Source organism: Astyanax mexicanus, chromosome 1 (assembly GCF_023375975.1).
Source record: "Astyanax mexicanus isolate ESR-SI-001 chromosome 1, AstMex3_surface, whole genome shotgun sequence".
In the NCBI taxonomy this organism is placed as follows: domain Eukaryota; kingdom Metazoa; phylum Chordata; class Actinopteri; order Characiformes; family Acestrorhamphidae; genus Astyanax; species Astyanax mexicanus.
Window position 1 is genome coordinate 2,261,513 of NC_064408.1, and position 23,027 is coordinate 2,284,539.

The following is a 23,027-nucleotide window of genomic DNA, read 5'->3' on the forward strand; positions in this document are numbered from 1 at the left end:
GGTTGTACCTCATTAACAGAAGAGAGATGTACTAAGTAACGTGTTACTGACATCACTGATTATGACGTGATTCTGACGTGATCCTGTTGGTTCTGATGTGTTTCAGGTGAATAACGTGTGTTTGGAGGACGTGATGCACGAGGACGCAGTTGGAGCGCTGAAGAACACGGCGGAGGTCGTCTACCTCAGAGTGGCTAAACCTAATAACCTTTACCTTACCAACAACTACAACCCTCCAGACCTCACCAGCAGTGAGTCTCTATACACTATACACTACACACTATACACTACACACTATACACTATACACTACACACTATACACTACACACTATACACTACACACTATACACTACACTACCTCAGAGTGGCTAAACCTAATAACCTTTACCTTACCAACAACTACAACCCTCCAGACCTCACCAGCAGTGAGTCACTATACACTATACACTGTACACTACACACTATACACTACACACTACACACTATACACTATACACTACACACTATACACTATACACTACACACTATACACTACACACTATACACTACACACTACACACTATACACTACACACTATACACTACACTACCTCAGAGTGGCTAAACCTAATAACCTTTACCTTACCAACAACTACAACCCTCCAGACCTCACCAGCAGTGAGTCACTATACACTATACACTATACACTATACACTACACACTACACACTACACACTATACACTATACACTATACACTACACACTATACACTACACACTATACACTACACACTATACACTACACACTACACACTATACACTACACACTATACACTATACACTACACACTATACACTACACACTATACACTACACACTATACACTACACACTATACACTATACACTACACACTATACACTACACACTATACACTACACACTATACACTACACACTATACACTACACACTATACACTACACACTATACACTATACACTACACACTATACACTACACACTATACACTACACACTATACACTATACACTATACACTATACACTACACACTATACACTACACACTATACACTACACACTATACACTACATACTATACACTATACACTACACACTATACACTACACACTACACACTATACACTATACACTACACACTATACACTATACACTACACACTATACACTACACACTATACACTATATACTATACACTATACACTACACACTATACACTACACACTATACACTACACACTATACACTATACACTATACACTATACACTATACACTACACACTATACACTACACACTATACACTATACACTACACACTATACACTACACACTATACACTACACACTATACACTATACACTACACACTATACACTATACACTACACACTATACACTACACACTACACACTATACACTACACACTATACACTATACACTACACACTATACACTACACACTATACACTACACACTATACACTACACACTATACACTATACACTACACACTATACACTACACACTATACACTACACACTACACACTATACACTACACACTATACACTATACACTACACACTATACACTACACACTATACACTACACACTATACACTATACACTATACACTATACACTACACACTATACACTACACACTATACACTACACACTATACACTACATACTATACACTATACACTACACACTATACACTACACACTACACACTATACACTATACACTACACACTATACACTATACACTACACACTATACACTACACACTATACACTATATACTATACACTATACACTACACACTATACACTACACACTATACACTACACACTATACACTATACACTATACACTATACACTATACACTACACACTATACACTACACACTATACACTATACACTACACACTATACACTACACACTATACACTACACACTATACACTATACACTATACACTACACACTATACACTATACACTATACACTACACACTATACACTACACACTATACACTACACACTATACACTACACACTACACACTATACACTACACACTATACACTACACACTATACACTATACACTATACACTACACACTATACACTACACACTATACACTATACACTACACACTATACACTACACACTACACACTATACACTATACACTACACACTATACACTATACACTATACACTACACACTATACACTACACACTATATACTATACACTATACACTACACACTATACACTACACACTATACACTACACACTATACACTATACACTACACACTATACACTATACACTACACACTATACACTACACACTATACACTACACACTACACACTATACACTACACACTATACACTACACACTACACACTATACACTATACACTACACACTATACACTACACACTATACACTACACACTATACACTACACACTATATACTATACACTATACACTACACACTATACACTACACACTATACACTATACACTACACACTATACACTACACACTATATACTACACACTACACACTATACACTACACACTATACACTACACACTACACACTATACACTATACACTATACACTACACACTATACACTACACACTATACACTACACACTATACACTATACACTACACACTGTACACTATACACTACACACTATACACTACACACTATACACTACACACTATACACTATACACTACACTACCTCAGAGTGGCTAAACCTAATAACCTTTACCTTACCAACAACTACAACCCTCCAGACCTCACCAGCAGTGAGTCACTATACACTATACACTGTACACTACACACTATACACTACACACTACACACTATACACTATACACTACACACTATACACTATACACTACACACTATACACTACACACTATACACTACACACTATACACTACACACTACACACTATACACTACACACTATACACTACACTACCTCAGAGTGGCTAAACCTAATAACCTTTACCTTACCAACAACTACAACCCTCCAGACCTCACCAGCAGTGAGTCACTATACACTATACACTGTACACTACACACTATACACTACACACTACACACTATACACTATACACTACACACTATACACTATACACTACACACTATACACTACACACTATACACTACACACTATACACTATACACTACACACTATACACTACACACTACACACTATATACTACACACTATACACTACACACTATACACTACACACTACACACTATACACTACACACTACACACTATACACTACACACTATACACTACACACTATACACTACACACTACACACTATACACTACACACTATACACTACACACTATACACTACACACTACACACTATACACTATACACTATACACTACACACTATACACTATACACTACACACTATACACTACACACTATACACTACACACTATACACTATACACTACACACTATACACTACACACTATACACTATACACTACACTACCTCAGAGTGGCTAAACCTAATAACCTTTACCTTACCAACAACTACAACCCTCCAGACCTCACCAGCAGTGAGTCACTATACACTGTACACTACACACTATACACTACACACTATACACTACACACTATACACTACACACTATACACTACACACTATACACTACACACTACACACTATACACTATACACTACACACTATACACTACACACTACACACTATACACTACACACTATACACTACACACTACACACTACACACTATACACTACACACTATACACTACACACTATACACTACACACTATACACTATACACTACACACTATACACTATACACTACACACTACACACTATACACTATACACTATACACTACACACTATACACTATACACTACACACTATACACTACACACTACAGATCAACAGTGAAATCACCACGGCTCTAGCGCCTCTGCTGGCTGGCTGCAGTATGACGGCTACTGTAGCCCTCCTATTAATTTCTGTGTTTTTTTCTCTCCAGCGTATTCTCCTCACTTGGACACTGACCTCGGCCACAGCTATCTCGGCTCAGATTACCCACAAGCCCTCACTCCCACCTCCCCCAGTCGCTTCTCACCTGTGCTGCACGGCCTGCTGGGAGATGACGACCTGCCCAGGTAACCCACCTGCAGCACCCTCTATAAGAATAGTATTGTATTTTTTGTACTATAAGTACCCCGGCTAGCACTGCTGAGGCAGCATTAGCATTAGCCACTAACTGTGCTAAGCACTAGCTCTTTTGCTGTTCAGAGGAGACCATTATTGGCCTGTAGCATTATTGGCTTGATGCTAACTCCGGCTAGCACTGCTGGAGCAGCATTAGCATTACCCACTAACCGCACACTAATGCACATATAGGCCAACCATTAGCGGTTAGCCACTAATGCTAATGCTCCAGCCTTAGTATCTACTTTTAGAAATTGTGTAAAAATCTGATGATGTTTTAGATCATATTTATGTATTAATGTAGTTATTTATAATAAAATTTTGCATTATTGTTGCATTATCTCTCTCTCTATCGCTCTCTCTCTCTCTCTCTCTCTATCGCTCTCTCTCTCTCTCTCTCCCTCTCTCTCTCCCTCTCTCTCTCCCTCTCTCTCTCAGAGACCCTCGGCGTGTGGTGATCCACAGAGGATCTACAGGTCTGGGGTTTAATATAGTCGGGGGGGAGGATGGAGAGGGAATCTTTATCTCCTTTATTTTAGCCGGAGGACCTGCGGATCTCAGCGGAGAACTGAGGAAAGGAGACCAAATACTGAGTGTGAGAATACACACACACACAAACACACACACTTCCTCCTGCCTGGTTTAAATATATAATAATAATATATCTACACTGATGGGCGTGGTGTTCTGGAAATGAGGTGTGTTCAGGTACATTTCTGGAGTTTTATCTTGTTTATCTTGGTAACAGAAAACACAGGAGCTCCACTGACTGAATACAACCTAGACATGCGCCAACAGTCAGACGTTCATCGCTATCTCGGTAACACAGGCGCCGTGCCGAGCCGAGCGTACACCCCCACTTATTACACACACATGAACACACAGCAGCACAAACTCAACTTTTACATCAACAATAAACAGAATAGTAAATAAAATAACATTGCTGTTCCCGTAAATGAGCTGCTGGAGCTCCTTCACAGCGTCAACCAGCAGCTCAGTTTCCTCTGCTGAGAAGAGTTTGTTGAACACGTCCAGGTAGCTGCACCGTTACAATAGCAATCCACCAAAGTCAGAGCTCACCTGATCTACTCTTAAAGAGATGCTCTGATTGGTTTATTATTTCATGTTACGCCCAAAATTGACCACACCCATCATTAATTAAGAAAATTAGTACATGAATTTTGCTTTGTGTTTTGAGCCGAGCAAGGAGTACTTTTCCCGAAGTTATGATAGCAAAGATCAATTTTGAGAACATTGATGTGTAATAATGTGTGTGTGTGTGTGTCGCAGGTTAACGGTGTTGACCTCAGAGCTGCTACACATGAACAAGCTGCAGCTGCGCTGAAGAACGCTGGACAGACCGTAACCATTATAGCCCAGTACAGACCAGAGGGTGAGTACACTCACTGTAGCTCTAACTTTATTATTTATTACATTTTAAACTCGATAAACATCATTTAAGTCCCAAATCAACGAAAGGACAGACCAATCAGCAGCCAATGCTAATGCTAATGCTAATGCTGCTCCAGCCTTAGTGCTGGAGAAACTTCACTGAAATCTCCTTAATACCTGACTGATAGAATTCATACATAAGGAGCACCGGATTATAAGAAGCTCTGATGATTTTAGGGAAAATTAAAGGATTTTAAGTAATATCAGTAACTCATGTCTCCCAGTTGACAGTGTGTAAAGTTGACCCTTTTCATGGAGCTGCACACAATAATTCAGAAAGTTTGACCTCCCATTACGCCAAAATGCTCCTTATAACAATTTAAAACAAGAATTTAATAGTGTCATTTAATAACACTTTAATTTGCCGGTTTTATAGGAAATTTGTTGAAAAATTGCTTAATTACTAAACGATTAATACATGATATTTTCAGTCATCCTCTTGAATGAATTAAACCTGGAAGTGTACATGCATGTAAAACCCGAATCACGTAGACCTGTGTCACTGTCCAAATATTAATATTTGAGAATCTGCATGATAAGGGACAAATTTACACACTTTTAACTGCTACTATCAGTAATATGTGTGTGTTGTGTGTGTTTGTTGTGTGTGTGTAGAGTACAGTCGGTTTGAGGCTAAAATCCATGATTTGAGGGAGCAGCTGATGAACAGCAGTTTGGGATCTGGAACGACGACGCTGAGGAGTAATCCCAAACAAGGCTTTTACATCAGGTAACCAATCAGAACCTGTACTCACTGATGCAGCACCAGTTTGTTAATTATATGTTTTTACCCAAATTTACTCTGCATATATCGTATTTTTATATTATTATTAAAAAATTATAAAGCGCATTTCAAGTGACACTAGTAAGGAACAGGGGTGTCGCCATGTTTTCCTTCTAATTCAGCAGGTCTCGTCTGTAAAGCTAAGCTAAGTTAAGTAAACAAAACTGTAATTCTTAAAGAAAAACATTTTGTTTTAAAGTTAAACTAGCGCTAATTTACACAGATTTCTCTCCAGAAAACTGTTTATTTGGGTGAGTAAAGCGCTTCCGTTTAATTACAGTAAGCTTCGATTTCCAGATTTACACTAAGGCTGGGTGCAGCAGCATTAGCATTAGCAACTAACCACTAGCTCTACTAAATCCTGCCTGACAGCGCTACACTGAGGAACCTTGAGTGTTGTGGTAAGCCAAGGCAATATTAGCTCAAGCACCAGATTAGAAGGAGCACTGATGGTTTTTGGGGACAATTAAAGGATTTTAGGTGCACCTTATAGTATAAAAAATCCGGTAATGTTCAGTGGTGAGTATATCTGATTGTAGTCTGCCTGTTTGCCGTGTTAAAATAAGCTACGTGAAATGAACGGCCAGTGGAGAGCGCCCTGGCTTACCGGAACACGCTATAGGGCAGCATTTAGCGGCTAATGCTAATGCTGCTGCTCCCAGCCTTAGTGCTGGAGAAACTTCACTGAAAGTTTCTCACCCTTACACAAAATATTGAATATCTAAGCTTACTATAAATAAACGGAAGCACTTTACTCACCCAAATAAACAGTTTTCAATAGAGAAATCTGTGTAGATTAACATCCAGCACTCGTTTAACTTTTAAAATAAAATGTTTTTTAAAGATTTAGAGTTTTGCTTAGTTGGCGACACTCTTACTCACTTCGATGTAGCGACCTTACTAGTGTCGCTTAATGCGCCTTATATATATATATATAATCTAGTGCACCTTATAGTCTTAAAAATACGATATTTATGATACAGTTATGAATTTTGATTGAACTCTTGATTCCTCAGGGCTCTGTTTGATTATGATAAGACGGCGGACGGCGGGTTCCTGAGTCAGGCGGTCAGTTTCCGGTTCGGGGATGTTCTGCATGTGCTGGACTGCAGTGATGATGAGTGGTGGCAGGCCCGGCGGGTCAGCACCGGCGGCGAGGCCGAGGAGCTCGGCTTCATACCCAGCAAGAGGAGGTGGGTGAGCGCATGAGGGGAAAAAGTACTTGGATTTCTGCGTAAATTAGTCATTAAATGTGTTCTGATCTTCATCTACATCCCAACAATAGACAAACACAGTCTGATTAAACTAAAACCACACAATAATATATATGTTTGCATGATTTTATTGAACACAGCATGTTAATATACACAGTGAGAGTAAATAAAAGTATGTGAATCTTTGGATTTAATAACTGGTTGATCCTCCTTTAGCAGCAAAAACCTCAACCAATGGTTTCCTGTAGCTGCAGATCAGACCTGCAGAACGGTCAGGAGGAATTCTGGATCATTCCTCTTCACTAAACTGTTTCAGTTCAGCTATAATATTATGGGATATCTGGTGTGAATCACTCTCTTGAGCTCATGATGCTGCAGCGTCTCAGTTGGGTTCAGGAGGTCAGGACTCTCCAGAAGGAGTATTTATTTATTTTCTTCTGTTGAAGTCGTTCGGCTGTTGATTTACTTCTATTTAGTTTTGGGTCGTTGTTCTGTTGCATCATCCGTCCTCTGTTGAGCTTCAGTTGGAGAACAGATGGTCTTCCTGTAAGTTTTCCTGCTAAATATCTTGTTTAACTTGGCAAAATCCATCCAGACCCTGAGGCAGCAAAGCAAAGCAGCCTCAAACCATGATGCCCCCTCCACCATGTTTCACAGTTGGGATGAGTTTCGATGTTTTTTTTTGGACAGCAGTGGCTTCCTCCATGGTGTCCTCCCATAAACTCCATTCTTGTTTAATGTTTTCCTTATTGTAGATTTCTCAACAAAAATGTTGCCAGAGCATGTGCCAGAGATTTCTGTATTCAGTCTTCAGCTGACACTCTCAATGAGGATTCTTCCTCACCTCATTGATCATTCTGCATGTGCTGTGCTCTTGCAGTCATCTTTACAGGACTTTACCACGCCTAGAGAGAGTAGCAGCAACAGTGCTGAACTTTCTCCATTTTTGTAGAGCGTCTGTCTTAACCGTGGACACGTGAACATCAATAATTTTAGAGAAACTTTTAGAGTAACCCTTTCCAGCTTCATGCAAGTCAACAGTTCTTGAACGTAGGTCTTCTGAGAGCTTGATCTTTTGTGCGAGACATGATTCACATCAAGCAATCAAGCTTCTTAAGAACAGCAAACTCTAAAAACTGCTGTGTGTGTTTTTTATAGAGCAGAGCAGCTTTAACCAACACATCCAATCACATCTCATCACATCCTGCCTCCAATTAGCGCATTAGCTCTTAGAAAAGATTATCATTAGCTGAAGGGTTTTCACATACATCAATAAAATCATGCAAACATATATATTATTGTGTGGTTTTAGTTTAATCAGACTGTGTTTGTCTATTGTTGGGACGTAGATGAAGATCAGAACTCATTTAATCACCAATTTATGCAGAAATCCAAGTATAATCCCACATACTTTTTATTGCAACTGTATTTCAATTGTCTGAATTTTAAATTCTACTACCCCCAGTGGGCTTTAGAGGTACTGCAGAGACAAATAGTAGGTTAATAAGCTATAGTTATTAGTGAGAGTTTGCAGTTGTTCTGTGGTTTACGTTTTACACATAATATAGAAATGTTTAAAAACAGGGTCTTTAACATGATCTATTTTTAATTTTTAATGAAAATTAAAATTACAGCAGGGAGTTCATATATTATATTTCTAGGCTTTTTGTGCACAGAATCAGAAAATAACGTTAACTAAAGCTGATGGTTGTGTGTATTTACGGGCTGTGAGTTTTAAAAGGTTGGGAATCTCTGTTTTACTACATTTTAAATCTTCTATAAGAACTATAAAATTATCCAGAGTTCAATTTCTCTTTCTGCTGTTTTCTGTTGTTCTGCAGGGTGGAGAGGAAAGAATGGTCTCGCTTAAAGACGAAAGACAGGGTAAAATTATTCATCACTATCACAGTAATACACTCATCACCCAACACAATACATACTGGAGCTGCACCCAGAATGAATCAACCTACAGGAACTGAACTGCCAGACTGAGACGGCAGTGGCATCAAACTTTTTTTTCTTAAGCTTTTTCTTAAAGATAATTTTATCTTTTTAAATTTTCTTCATTTCTGTAGTGGGGATTAAGTTGGGGATGAGTTGTGAATGAGTTGGGGAAGGGTTTGGGATGAGTTTGGGATGAGTTTCGGAAGAGCTGGGGGTGAGGTAGGGTTGAGTTTGGGAGTTGGGGACGAGTTGGGGTAAGTTGGGCACGAGATGTGAATGAGGGGGATGAGTTTGGGTGAGTTTAGGATGAATGTGGATGAGTTTGGGATGAGCTTTTTCTTTTCTGAAGATTTTATCTTTCTCAATTTTCTGTTTTTTTAATATTTGTTTTTCATGTTTTTTTTCTTAAAGTTTTCTTTCTTTCTTTTTTCTCCCTTTTTCCTAGTTTTAATTATTAGATTTTTTAAATCTCTGGTGATTTTTGATTTTGTATTTTATTCTGCTCATGTTTTTATTATTGTAAATTAATTAATTTATCTTGTCTCTGTTTTTTCAGGATCACAGTCGAGACAGTTTAGGATCACAGGGTGAGTGTTGATAAATAAATCTGTGTATTATTAATTATTAAGTGCACTAATTTGATCTGGATTTGAGTTAAAGTGTGTATTTGAGTTAGAGTGTGTATTTGAGTTAGAGTGTGTATTTGAGTTAGAGTGTGTATTTGAGTTAGAGTGTGTATTTGAGTTAGAGTGTGTATTTGAGTTAGAGTGGGTATTTGAGTTAGAGTGTGTATTTGAGTAAGAGTGTGTATTTGAGTTAGAGTGTGTATTTGAGTTAGAGTGTGTATTTGAGTTAGTGTGTATTTGAGTAAGAGTGTGTATTTGAGTAAGAGTGTGTATTTGAGTTAGAGTGTGTATTTGAGTTAGAGTGTGTATTTGAGTAAGAGTGTGTATTTAAGTTAGTGTGTATTTGAGTAAGAGTGTGTATTTGAGTTAGTGTGTATTTAAGTTAGAGTGTGTATTTGAGTTAGAGTGTGTGTTTGAATTAAAGTGTGTATTTGAGTAAGAGTGTGTATTTGAGTTAGAGTGTGTATTTGAGTAAGAGTGTGTATTTGAGTTAGAGTGTGTGTTTGAATTAAAGTGTGTATTTGAGTAAGAGTGTGTATTTGAGTTAGAGTGTGTGTTTGAATTAAAGTGTGTATTTGAGTTAGAGTGTGTGTTTGAATTAAAGTGTGTATTTGAGTTAGAGTGTGTATTTGAGTTAGAGTGTGTATTTGAGTTAGAGTGTGTATTTGAGTAAGAGTGTGTATTTGAGTTAGAGTGTGTATTTAAGTTAGTGTGTATTTGAGTAAGAGTGTGTATTTGAGTTAGTGTGTATTTAAGTTAGAGTGTGTATTTGAGTAAGAGTGTGTATTTAAGTTAGAGTGTGTATTTGAGTTAGAGTGTGTATTTAAGTTAGTGTGTATTTGAGTAAGAGTGTGTATTTGAGTTAGAGTGTGTATTTAAGTTAGTGTGTATTTGAGTAAGAGTGTGTATTTGAGTTAGAGTGTGTATTTAAGTTAGTGTGTATTTGAGTAAGAGTGTGTATTTGAGTTAGAGTGTGTATTTAAGTTAGAGTGTGTATTTAAGTTAGAGTGTGTATTTGTGTTAGAGTGTGTATTTGAGTTAGAGTGTGGATTTGAGTTAGAGTGTGGATTTGAGTTAGAGTGTGGATTTGAGTTAGAGTGTGGATTTGAGTTAGAGTGTGGATTTGAGTTAGAGTGTGGATTTGAGTTAAAGTGTGTATTTGAGTTAGAGTGTGTATTTGAGTTAGAGTGTGTATTTGAGTTAGTGTGTATTTGAGTTAGAGTGTGTATTTGAGTTAGAGTGTGTATTTGAGTTAGAGTGTGTATTTAAGTTAGTGTGTATTTGAGTAAGAGTGTGTATTTGAGTTAGAGTGTGTATTTGAGTTAGAGTGTGTATTTGAGTTAGAGTATGTATTTGAGTTAGAGTGTGTATTTGAGTTAGAGTGTGTATTTGAGTTAGAGTGTGTATTTGAGTTAGAGTGTGTATTTGAGTAAGAGTGTGTATTTGAGTTAGAGTGTGTATTTGAGTTAGAGTGTGTATTTGAGTTAGAGTATGTATTTGAGTTAGAGTGTGTATTTGAGTTAGAGTGTGTATTTGAGTTAGAGTGTGTATTTGAGTTAGAGTGTGTATTTGAGTTAGAGTGGGTATTTGAGTTAGAGTGTGTATTTGAGTAAGAGTGTGTATTTGAGTTAGAGTGTGTATTTGAGTTAGAATGTGTATTTGAGCTGACAGTGTGCATTTGTGTGTTTGGTTGCAGGTAGAGACGAATCAGCACACAGTTATGAAACGGTGACACAAGTGGAAGGTGAGTGCGATTCCCCTCTTCACCTCCAGAGTTCACTGTTTCCACACTGCATATAACTACCTCCACCATGTTTAGAAGCTGGGCTTTAATGTTTAAGGCTAATAAATAAGAAGCTCTTAATTTATGTAATACTGAACTGAAATTTGACTTTTTCTGTCCCAGTATATCCTAAAATTCTTTGAATAAATTATGAAAAATGCTTTTGCAATATTTTCTCTGTAATCTTTCTGTAGTTCATTACGCGAGACCCATCATTATTCTGGGACCAGTGAAGGATCGGGTAAATGACGACCTGCTGTCGGAGTTTCCAGACAAGTTCGGCTCCTGCGTTCCTCGTAAGTATGCAAGCCCCACCCACAACTTACTGTGATTGGCTCAGTGCCATCCTGACTTATCGCTAACTGTACATTATGAGCATTGTTCAAAACAGAGACCCAGCAAACAAAGATTTGAACAAGATTTATTCAATCAACTGTGTTTGATGAGTTGGGGATTAGTTAGGGATAATTTAGGATGAGTTGGGGATCATTTGGGATGAGTTGGGGATCATTTGGGATGAGTTGGGGATAATTTGGGGAGTTGGGGATAATTTAGGATGAGTTGGGGATAATTTGGGATGAGGTGGGGGTAATTTGGGATGAGTTGGGGATAATTTGGGGAGTTGGGGATAATTTGGGGAGTTGGGGATAATTTGGGATGAGTTGGGAATGAGTTGAGATAATTTGGGATGAGGTGGGGGTAATTTGGGATGAGTTGGGGATAATTTGGGGAGTTGGGGATAATTTGGGGAGTTGGGGATAATTTGGGATGAGTTGGGAATGAGTTGAGATAATTTGGGATGAGGTGGGGATAATTTGGGATGAGTTGGGGATAATTTGGGGAGTTGGGGATAATTTGGGGAGTTGGGGATAATTTAGGATGAGTTGGGGATGAGGTGGGGATAATTTGGGATGAGGTGGGGTAATTTGGGATGAGTTGGGGATAATTTGGGATGAGGTGGGGATATTTTGGGGAGTTGGGGATAATTTAGGATGAGTTGGGGATAATTTAGGATGAGTTGGGGATAATTTGGGATGAGGTGGGGGTAATTTGGGATGAGGTGGGGATAATTTGGGATGAGTTGGGGATAATTTGGGGAGTTGGGGATAATTTAGGATGAGTTGGGGATGAGGTGGGGATAATTTGGGATGGGGTGGGGGTAATTTGGGGAGTTGGGGATAATTTAGGATGAGTTGGGGATAATTTGGGATGAGGTGGGGGTAATTTGGGATGAGTTGGGGATACTTTGGGATGAGGTGGGCATATTTTGGGGAGATGGGGATGAGTTGGGGAAAATTTGAGATGAGGTGGGGATAATTTGAGGAGTTAGGGATGAGTTAAGGGTTAATGTGGGATGAGTTTGGGATGCGTTGGGGAGTTGGGGATAAATTGGGGATTTGGTATGAGTTGAGGAGTTGGGGAAGAGTTTGGGATGAAATAGGGATAATTTGGGATGAGTTGGGGATAATTTGGGATTAGCTGGGGATGAGGTGGGGAGTTGGGATTTGTTTGGAGTAAGAGATGGAGTCATTTTAAGGGGCGTGCCTAAAGTCTCAAAGTCAAAAAGATAAAAGAAACAGAGGGGAACGTTAGTACTGATGACATCATTGTTTCCGTTAGATACGACGCGGCCGAAGCGCGAGTACGAGGTGGATGGGCGGGACTATCACTTCGTGTCGTCACGGGAACAGATGGAAAAGGACATCCAGAGCCATCGGTTCATCGAAGCTGGACAATATAACAGCCACCTGTACGGCACGAGCGTCCAGAGCGTACGAGAGGTGGCCGAACAGGTAACCCTGCTGACACACACGTGCAAACGCACACTCACAGCGTGTCTGTGTTTCTAATGTAGTGTCTAGTTCTTGTAATAGTGAATAGTGAGGTGGAGAGTTGGGAAGATTTGGGGATGAGTCGGGGATGTTTTAAGGATGAGTTGGTGATGAGTTGGGGGAGTTGGGGAGCTCAGGGTGAGTTGGGAATAAGGTGAAGAAATTGGAATAAGGTGCGGACAAGTTGTGGAGTTGGAGAAGAATTGGGGAGTTGGGAAGTTGGGGATGAGTTGGGGATGGATTGGGGAGTCAGGGTGAGTTGGAAAATTGGGAGATGAGTTAGAGATGATTTGGGGAGTCAGGATGAGGTGGTGATGAGTCAGGAGTTGGGGATGAGTTAGGGATTAGTTGGGGATGAATTGGGAATGAGTTGGGGAGAAGTTGAGGATAAGCTAAGGATGAGTTGGGAATGAGTTGGGGAATGATTCGTAGAGTTGGTGATGAGTTTGGGGAGTTGGTGATGAGTTGGGGGAGTTGGGGAGCTCAGGGTGAGTTGGGAATAAGGTGAAGAAATTGGAATGGAATAGGTGGGAACGAGTTGTGGAGTTGGAGAAGAAGTTGGGGATGAGTTAGGGATGGATTGGGGAGTCAGGATGAGTTGGAAAATTTGGAGATGAGTTAGAGATGATTTGGGGAGTCAGGATGAGGTGGTGATGAGTCAGGAGTTGGGGATGAGTTTAGGATGAGTTGGGGTTAAGTTAGAGAGTTGGGGATGAGATTGGGATGAGTTGAGGTGGTGATCATCCTCATCCAACACCCTGACCTTAATAAACAGCGTTCTTTTGGCTGAAATGCAGTCAGATCCTCACAACTATGTAAGTCCAGAAACTAGTAGAAAGTCTTCTCTGTACAGTAGAGACAGTTACTCCAACAAAAGCAGAATAAACTCTTTTAAATACCCTTAATTTCAGAAGATACAGTGGAACATGTCCCAATATGTTTGTATATATAGTGTAGATGTGTTGGTAAAATATTATTTTTTGTGTTTTTGTGTGTGTTTTTATGAGCAGCAGGGGAAACACTGTATTCTGGATGTTTCAGCGAACGCTATCCGAAGACTCCAGGCTGCACAGCTTCATCCTATAGCCATCTTCGTCCGGCCGAAGTCTCTGGAGAACGTGCTGTACGTAACCAACGGCAACCGCGACATTTACAGCGCATCTAAAAACAGCATACGATCAAATGATGAACTTTTATCGTTTTCACCTCAAATTTGAGTATTATTCTTATTAAAAATTATAATACCATTATATATACCAATATACCAATATATTACCATAGTTTAATGTGTAGTTTTAAACGTTTAAGGCCATATTTTTAATAACAAGCATAAAAAATCGCTAGTAGTTTGTCTCAGTAGCTAGCTAGCGTTAGCTAACTTTCCCTTTCCACCTTAAATGATGCAACAGACAGCAGAGTCTGCAGCATTTAAGGTGGAGTAGAAAAATAAAAGCTAATAAAAGCTCATTTTAGCTCCCCATCACAGAGAAATGAAAGAAAGGACAATACTAGGACTCAATTAGTACAGTTTATCAGTGTTTAGTATTATGTGTGTAATTTATTGTGTAATTGTGTGTAATTGTGTCTGTAGGGAGATTAATACACGTCTAACGGAGGAGCAGGCGAGGAAAGGGTTGGACCGAGCCGTTAAACTGGAGCAGGACTTTCTGGAGTGTTTCTCAGGTAAATAATACCCTATTTAATCTGTTTTATTCATTAAATCCAGATTATTTAAACATACTCATCTATACCATTCCATACATAGCCATATTATCATTACCCATATTCATAAATATACCCTGAATTCAGGACAAAGTCTTACCATATCAATTTTTTACCATCCATACCATCTACATCTATCTACAGAGCTGTACGGTGGGTTAGTGGTCAGAATGTTCACCTTCCAGCACTGGGGTCTCGGGTTCAAGTCCCTATCTGGGTGGAGTTTCCATGTTCTCCTCATGTGTGCTTAGTTTAATTTGGGTTTCTTCCATAAAGAAAGTTACTCTATATACTCTAAATTGCCTTTAATACTCTAAATATTTATTATTGCTTGATGCAGTTCTTCAGCTGGACGGTGGTTTCCGGTTGAGAGTATGCTCTGTGCAATTGGCTGTCGCTTTTTTCCAGTGTGTGTTAAAAATCATGTAGGGATGAAATTGTAAGCATCTTTAGGTGCCTAAAAAGGCAAAAAGATGCTATATAGTAAGTAATCGAGTCCTTACAATGCCCATCCATATTTATCTATACCAATACTTATATACTTATACTCATCTACTCTTTATCCATATTAATACCCATCTATAGCTTTGGAAAAAAACAAGAGAGCACCCTAAAAATGATGAGTTTCTTTGATTTTACCAAATTAAAAACCTCTGGAATATAATCAAGAGATGTACCATGACATCCACCTAGGAATGACCAGGAAAAATATAATATGACCACCTCCATAGAGCCCTATAGCAACCATCTAAAAAACCATGGTGATTACCATGAACCTGCTTTAACCCCTTAACAATCACCAGGGAAAATTTGGCAAATACCTAGGAAAGCCACAGAAACCCCACAGAAACTATCTGACATTCCATAGCAACCACATAGAAACCCCATAGAAACCCCACATGGGCTACTCCATGCCTAGAAAAGAAGCTCCAGGAGATACCAGAGCTGGTTCTGGGCTCCTGGTTGGCAGTATCTATTCTATATGGTTAAACAGAGACTCTTTTAGTATAAAATGTGTTTAATTAAACCTCTCTTCCTCTCTCTCTCTCTCTCTCTCTTTCAGCCGTGGTGGAGGGGGACAGTTTCGAGGAGGTTTACCACAAGGTGAAGTCGGTGATTGAGGAGCAGTCCGGACCGTACATCTGGATCCCCACCAGGGAGCGCCTGTGAGCTCTGGCGTAGAGAGAACACCACTCAGCCTATCAGAGACAGAGAGGGAGAGAGGGAACGAGAGAGTGAGAGAGACTAAGAGAGAGAGCAAGCGAGACAGAAAGAGAGAGAGAGAAAGAGAGAGAGAGAGGGAGAAAGGGGCGGAGTTACGAGATCACGTGTGGAAAAGCACAGGAAAACTCCACACTACTGACTTCCGTCATCTTTTCTCTCTTTGTCTTTCCCATTCCCTTCCTCTCTCTCTCTCTCTCTCTCTCTCTCTTTCTCTCTCTCTCTGCGTGCATCGCTATATCTCTTGCACAGGGCTGTTGACCTGTTTTTACTCAATAAATCCCCCTTTATCGCTAAAAAAGGAGGAAAAGCGTAGAGAAGAGGAACACTCAGAATGTCGGAAACGTTGGAACATGAAACGATTTAATCCTTCCTTTTTTTACTGTGTTGGACTTCTTCTTCCTTCCCTATCTCTCTCTCTCTTTCGCTCTCTCTCTCTCTTTCTCTCTTTATCTTGGGAGGAATTGGTTGGGTGAAAATGAGAGAGAGAGAGAGAGAGAGAGAGAGAGAAAGAGACATTGACTATAAATGAACGATACGGATGAGAATAGCCATTTCCGTTGGACGGACGAAGCGCTGAAAGAAAACCCAATCGAACGAAAGTATATTTATTAATAACAGTAATATCATAACGAGGAATCTACGTACTGTGACTTTTTCTGAGACACTTTTGAGTTATTTTAGACATCTGATGTGCCGACGAGAGCAAGAGGACTGAGAGAAAGAGGGAAGGAGGGAAGGAAAGAAGGAAGAAAGCAGAAAAAGAAGAAAACATTGACGAAAAGGCAGAAAAGGATGGAGGACTCGTAATCAGTTTGTCTTTGTCTTGCTGCACAGAGTTCCAAGCCACACATGATACTATGGGCTATGTTTTCCTTAATTTACATAAATACACACTCACACACACACATATATAACACACACACACACACACACACCTAATCAAGTTTTTGCATTTTTTATTTATGTCCAGGGGAAAAGATGCACCGAGATACAAACTACAAACAACTTCCTTGCCTTTTTTCTACCACATAAAAGAAGAAATGCTACAATAACTGTCCTGTAAAACACACACACACACACACAACATACACACACACACATACAAGTGCAATATTAATGTGTGTGTGTGTTGCGCACTACACTACAGGCCAAACGTTAAGAAAAGCGTGAATTAATGCTAACTGCAGTTTCTGACACATTGGCGTTCTTTTGCCCATGTGTGATACCAAAGCAACCACCCTAGCAACCACATGGGATACCATACCATAGCTACCGCCAAACAGCTCCCTATCAAACCCCTGCGATGCCAGAGCAATCACCAGGAAGTCCACAGCAACCACGTAGATACTCCACAGAAACCTTTTAAGATAATATACCATCACCTAGAATCCGTATAAGATTCCATAGCTCAGAGCAACCCCATAGCAACCACCTGAGATACTCTAGCAACCCTCAATAAAAAAACATTGGAGATACAATATCATAAACCAAATATTATTCCATAACCACATCATAGGAACCCCATAGCAGCCACCAAGGACACCATGACATCCACTTAAGAACCCACCTTAGCAAACACCATGGAAAATATACCAACGCAACCACCTAGCAACCCCATAGCAACCATCTAGAATACCATGGTAATCACCATGAGCCTGCCTTAACACCTTAACAATAACCAAGGGAAATATGGCAACCACCTAGGAACCCCACAGAAACTACCTGACATTTCATAGCAACCACCTAGGAACCCAATAGAAATCTCATAAGATTCTATAGCTCAGAGTGACCCCATAGCAACCACCTGAGATACTCTAGCAAACAATGAGCAGCCCACCGATAATAAGGGATATTATAGGGACCACCAAGAAACCCCCTCTGAAAACACCAGAGAGACATTTTATAGCAACCTCCTAGGGACTAAACAGAAACCAACTGACACTCCATAGCAACCTCCTAGGGACTAAACAGAAACCAACTGACACTCCATAGCAACCTCCTGGGGATTCAACAGCAACCACCTGACATTTCATAGCAACCTCCTAGAGACTCAACAGAAACCACCTGACATTATATAGCAACCACCTAGGGACTTAACTGCAACCACCTCACATTTCATAGAAACCCCTAGGAACCCCACAAAAACCTCCTGATATCCCATAGGAACCACCTAGAGACTCTACAGTAACCACCTGAATTTTCATAGCAACCTCCTAGGAACCCCACAGAAACCACCTGACATTTCATGACTCAAACACAACCAGCTGGGATACCATAAGTTCACATCAAATAGAATCCCTGGCTTAGCAATAACCATAGTTACTATAGCAACCACATAGGAATACCTTAGAAGCCAACTGGAATATTGTAGAACTGCTTACCACTCGATCAGCATATATCATGTTTAGCCTGTAGTGTAGTAGAGCACTTCTGCCCAACCAATCAGAACCAGAACAATCTTCCACCAATCCATACGCGAGCCAGTCTACACACACACACACACACAAAACACACACACACACACACACAAAAACACACAAATACACGGCAGTTGGTTTGTATGTAGGTGAAATTACAGGAATGTTCTGCAGGATCTGAATCGACATAGCAACCACTTGTTATACCACAGAAACCACCTAAAATTTCATAGCAACCACCTGTGATACCACAGAAACCACCTAAAATTGTGACACAATAGCAACAGCCTAGAATTTACACTATTTACCACAGCATTCACTTGGGATTGCATAGCAACCACCAGGGATACCACAGTGACAACCTAGGGTCAGTTTACTGACCTTATCGGATACTATATCAACCACGGGTATACCATAGCAACCACCTAAATTACCAACATAGCAACTGCTTGTGATTCCATACCGAGCACTTTGGATAGCATAGCATCCACATAGGATCCAATAGCAACCACATAGGATTCCATAGCAACCACCAGGCATACCAAAGCAATCATCTGGGATACCACAGCGACAACCGAGGAGCCATATACCAACCTCATGTGATACTAGTGCAACTACCTAAAATACTATAGCAACTGACTGGGATTTTATAACAACCACTTAAGATACCATAGAATCCACCTAGCAACCGACTAGAACACCATAGTAATCTTTAGCCAAACACTGGGATTTGCATAAAAACTAGTTAGTAACACCTGCTTAGTAACTAAGCATTAGGTATCCCATAATAATTTGGTAACATCATAGCAGCCTCCTGAAACACCCAAGCAACCAGCAACCAATAACTAGGGATCCTATGACAACTATTGAACCACACCTTGCAACCACCAATCAATGACCTGAAGCACCATAGCAACGGCAACTAATCACTATGGTGATCCCATAACAGTTGTTTTGCAACACCTAGCAACCGCCTGAAACACCCTAGCAACCAGCAACCTTTGCATAGAGCAGTCATAACAATTAGTTAGGGACACCTAGCAATACCCTATCAACTACCTGGAACACCACAGCAACCAGCAGCTAATCAATATGGATCTCATATTAAAAACACATAACAACTACATGCAATACCAATGCAACCACCTAGTAACACCCTAGCAACCAGGTACACACTTATACACGTACACACACACTAATACACATTAGTTTGAATGTATGTGTGTGTGTGTGTGTGTGTGTGTAGCTAAGCACTAGGGATATTATTACAGCTGGTTAGCCACGGCAACCAGCAAACGAATGCCCATAACTGCTAGGCAACACCTTGCCGCACCCTAACAGCCATTTGGAACACCATATAAACCATGACAACTGTTTGACAACAACTTATAATTACCTTGAATGCCATGGTAACGATCTAGTAACACCCTAGCAACCATCTGGGAGTGGCTTAAGCTGTGTTTCTTCGGTATGTTCTGAATTATATTGAGAGTTTAGTAAAAGTGGGCGGGGCTAGATGAAGAATAGCAGGGTTTATACACACTTACACAGAAAACCATACACACACACACACACACCAATGCTAATACACACTAATGCACACACTAGTGTGTGTGTGTGTGTGTGTGTTATAATGTGCCCTGGTGCACTGAATTAGTGAGTGGGCGGGGCTTGCGCTGTTCTATAGTGAAACACATCTTGTTATAATTTTCCTTTGATCTTCCTTTGATCTGGTTCTGCAGTGTGTTTGAAGTACAGTGGCCGTTCACAGTGATCTTTATTTACTCATCGATTTATTTCATTTTCTTTGATTAATTGGTTAATTTGTTTCCATTTAATTGGGTGAGGGTGGTTTCCTGGGAGACGCAGCGCCGTGGATCCAGACCATAATTATTCTGAAAGATCAAACAGGTCAATATTTAAATATCAGTATTAATCAACTAATAACACACATGCATACAGCCCATAATAACAATCTATACATTTATATTATTGAACACAAATCAGTAAATGAACCTATAAATATATATTGTTTTATAACATTACAACCACACACACACACACACACACACACACACACACACTCACACACACACACTCACACACACACCAATGTATTATCGAGAGGAATATATACGTTCACTCTAAAGAGAATAAATTGAGTTTTTTTATTTATTTATTTCAAAGAATCAAATTTATCAAATGTATTTTATCTCTTTCTATCGCCATAACATTATTATTATTATTATTATTATTATTATTATTATTATTATAGTCCTGAACAGATGAAACATATTGCTTTTTATTTGAAATGAAATCATTATGAAATGACGTCGTCTGACGCAGAAAGTATATTTAAAATGATTTATCTTGCAAGAGAGATTTAAAATGATAATATCAGAATATGAAAATGTTTAATTTCAGTGAAACGCTTGTTGTGAATTAGCTACAAAATAATAAAAAATATTATGTTAAAAACGTCGGAGAAAGTGTTTTTTTCCACACAAGTTCATTTAATACACTAAAAACAAATCATTTATATGGTAAAGATGATTTTATATTAATTTAATACATTTTACATTCATTTTTGTACATTTTACCTATATTGGACACATTGTACATTTATTTGATACATTTTACTTTAATTTGATACACCTTACAGTAACTTGACATATTTTAAATTACATTAATTTTATACATTTCACATTAATTTGATACATTTTACCTCATTTTGACACATTTTACATTAATTTAATACATTTTCTTTAATTTGAAGTATTTTACTTTAATTTGAAAATGGTACATTTACTTGATACAATTTACTTTAACTTGACACAGTTTACAGTAATTTAACAAATTTTACATTCATTTGATACATTTTATCTTAATTTGATACATTTTACATTAACTGATTACATTTTACTTTAATTGGATACATTTTACCTTGTATTTTATTAATTAAATCATTTTTTAATCTAGTATTCACATACATTTCACCTGTTTTACGTTTATTTTATACAAGTATACATATACTGTAAGAATGTTATGTACATTTTAACATTCACTTTCATAATGCATTTGGATAATGCATAATGCATAATTATAATATTATTTATTAACATTTTACATTCAATTTAACTTGAATTTGTTACTTTTTTCTTTTTTGGAACATGAATTTGAGGTCAGTTATTATTGTAAATGTGCTGCAGTTGTGTTTGAACTGCACTTTATTTTAATTGATTTATTCGTTATTATGAAATAATTTTGTAATGCAGTCATTCTGAATATTTTCCTGCACTTCCGGTCTGTGTGCGGCAGGTGGCGCTGCTGCGCTGTGAGAGAGAGGAGCTGCTGAGAGTCCAGAAGCTTCTGCTGCTGAACATCATCCATCCATCCAGCCCACACCCTCAACTATCGATCTATCAATCTATCAATCTATTGATCTATCAATCTATCAATCTATTGATCACCCTGCAGTTTATTATTGATTACTGATCAGTATTATTAATTTCTGATGATCATCTCTATATAGTGTCCCTCTATAAAACATGCTTCATTCCTGCTCTGATACACACTTACCTGAGTGTGTGTGTGTATGTGTGTGTGTGTGTGTGTGTGTGTGTGTGTGTGTGTGTGTGTGTGTGTGTGTGTGTTACTGGTCCTGTACTGGTGCAGTGATGATGTAGACTTTACGGCCTAGTGGGAGCTGACACACAGCCTGCAGATCTGTCTCACACACACACACACTCCTCACACACACACACACACACACACACACACACACTCCTCACACAC

The 23,027-nt window shown here is 39.0% G+C and overlaps 1 protein-coding gene across 6 annotated transcripts in view; it reads left to right on the forward strand.

The window, feature by feature from the left end:
• Nucleotides 1-21,293, forward strand: part of LOC103046947 (disks large homolog 4) — a 197,152-nt gene extending 175,859 nt beyond the window's left edge. For all 6 annotated transcript variants that reach the window (XM_049465219.1, XM_049465216.1, XM_049465215.1 and 3 more), the window contains 14 exons: nucleotides 107-251; nucleotides 4,050-4,185; nucleotides 4,673-4,829; nucleotides 5,525-5,627; nucleotides 6,302-6,416; nucleotides 7,487-7,663; nucleotides 9,526-9,568; nucleotides 10,185-10,215; nucleotides 11,951-11,998; nucleotides 12,232-12,333; nucleotides 13,658-13,830; nucleotides 14,880-14,992; nucleotides 15,461-15,552; nucleotides 16,655-21,293. In XM_049465219.1, coding sequence (XP_049321176.1) covers nucleotides 107-251; nucleotides 4,050-4,185; nucleotides 4,673-4,829; nucleotides 5,525-5,627; nucleotides 6,302-6,416; nucleotides 7,487-7,663; nucleotides 9,526-9,568; nucleotides 10,185-10,215; nucleotides 11,951-11,998; nucleotides 12,232-12,333; nucleotides 13,658-13,830; nucleotides 14,880-14,992; nucleotides 15,461-15,552; nucleotides 16,655-16,761 — 1,542 coding nt within the window. In that variant the 3' untranslated portion in view covers nucleotides 16,762-21,293. The remainder of the gene's footprint in view (nucleotides 1-106; nucleotides 252-4,049; nucleotides 4,186-4,672; nucleotides 4,830-5,524; nucleotides 5,628-6,301; nucleotides 6,417-7,486; nucleotides 7,664-9,525; nucleotides 9,569-10,184; nucleotides 10,216-11,950; nucleotides 11,999-12,231; nucleotides 12,334-13,657; nucleotides 13,831-14,879; nucleotides 14,993-15,460; nucleotides 15,553-16,654) is intronic.
• The last annotated feature ends 1,734 nt before the right edge of the window (nucleotides 21,294-23,027 follow it).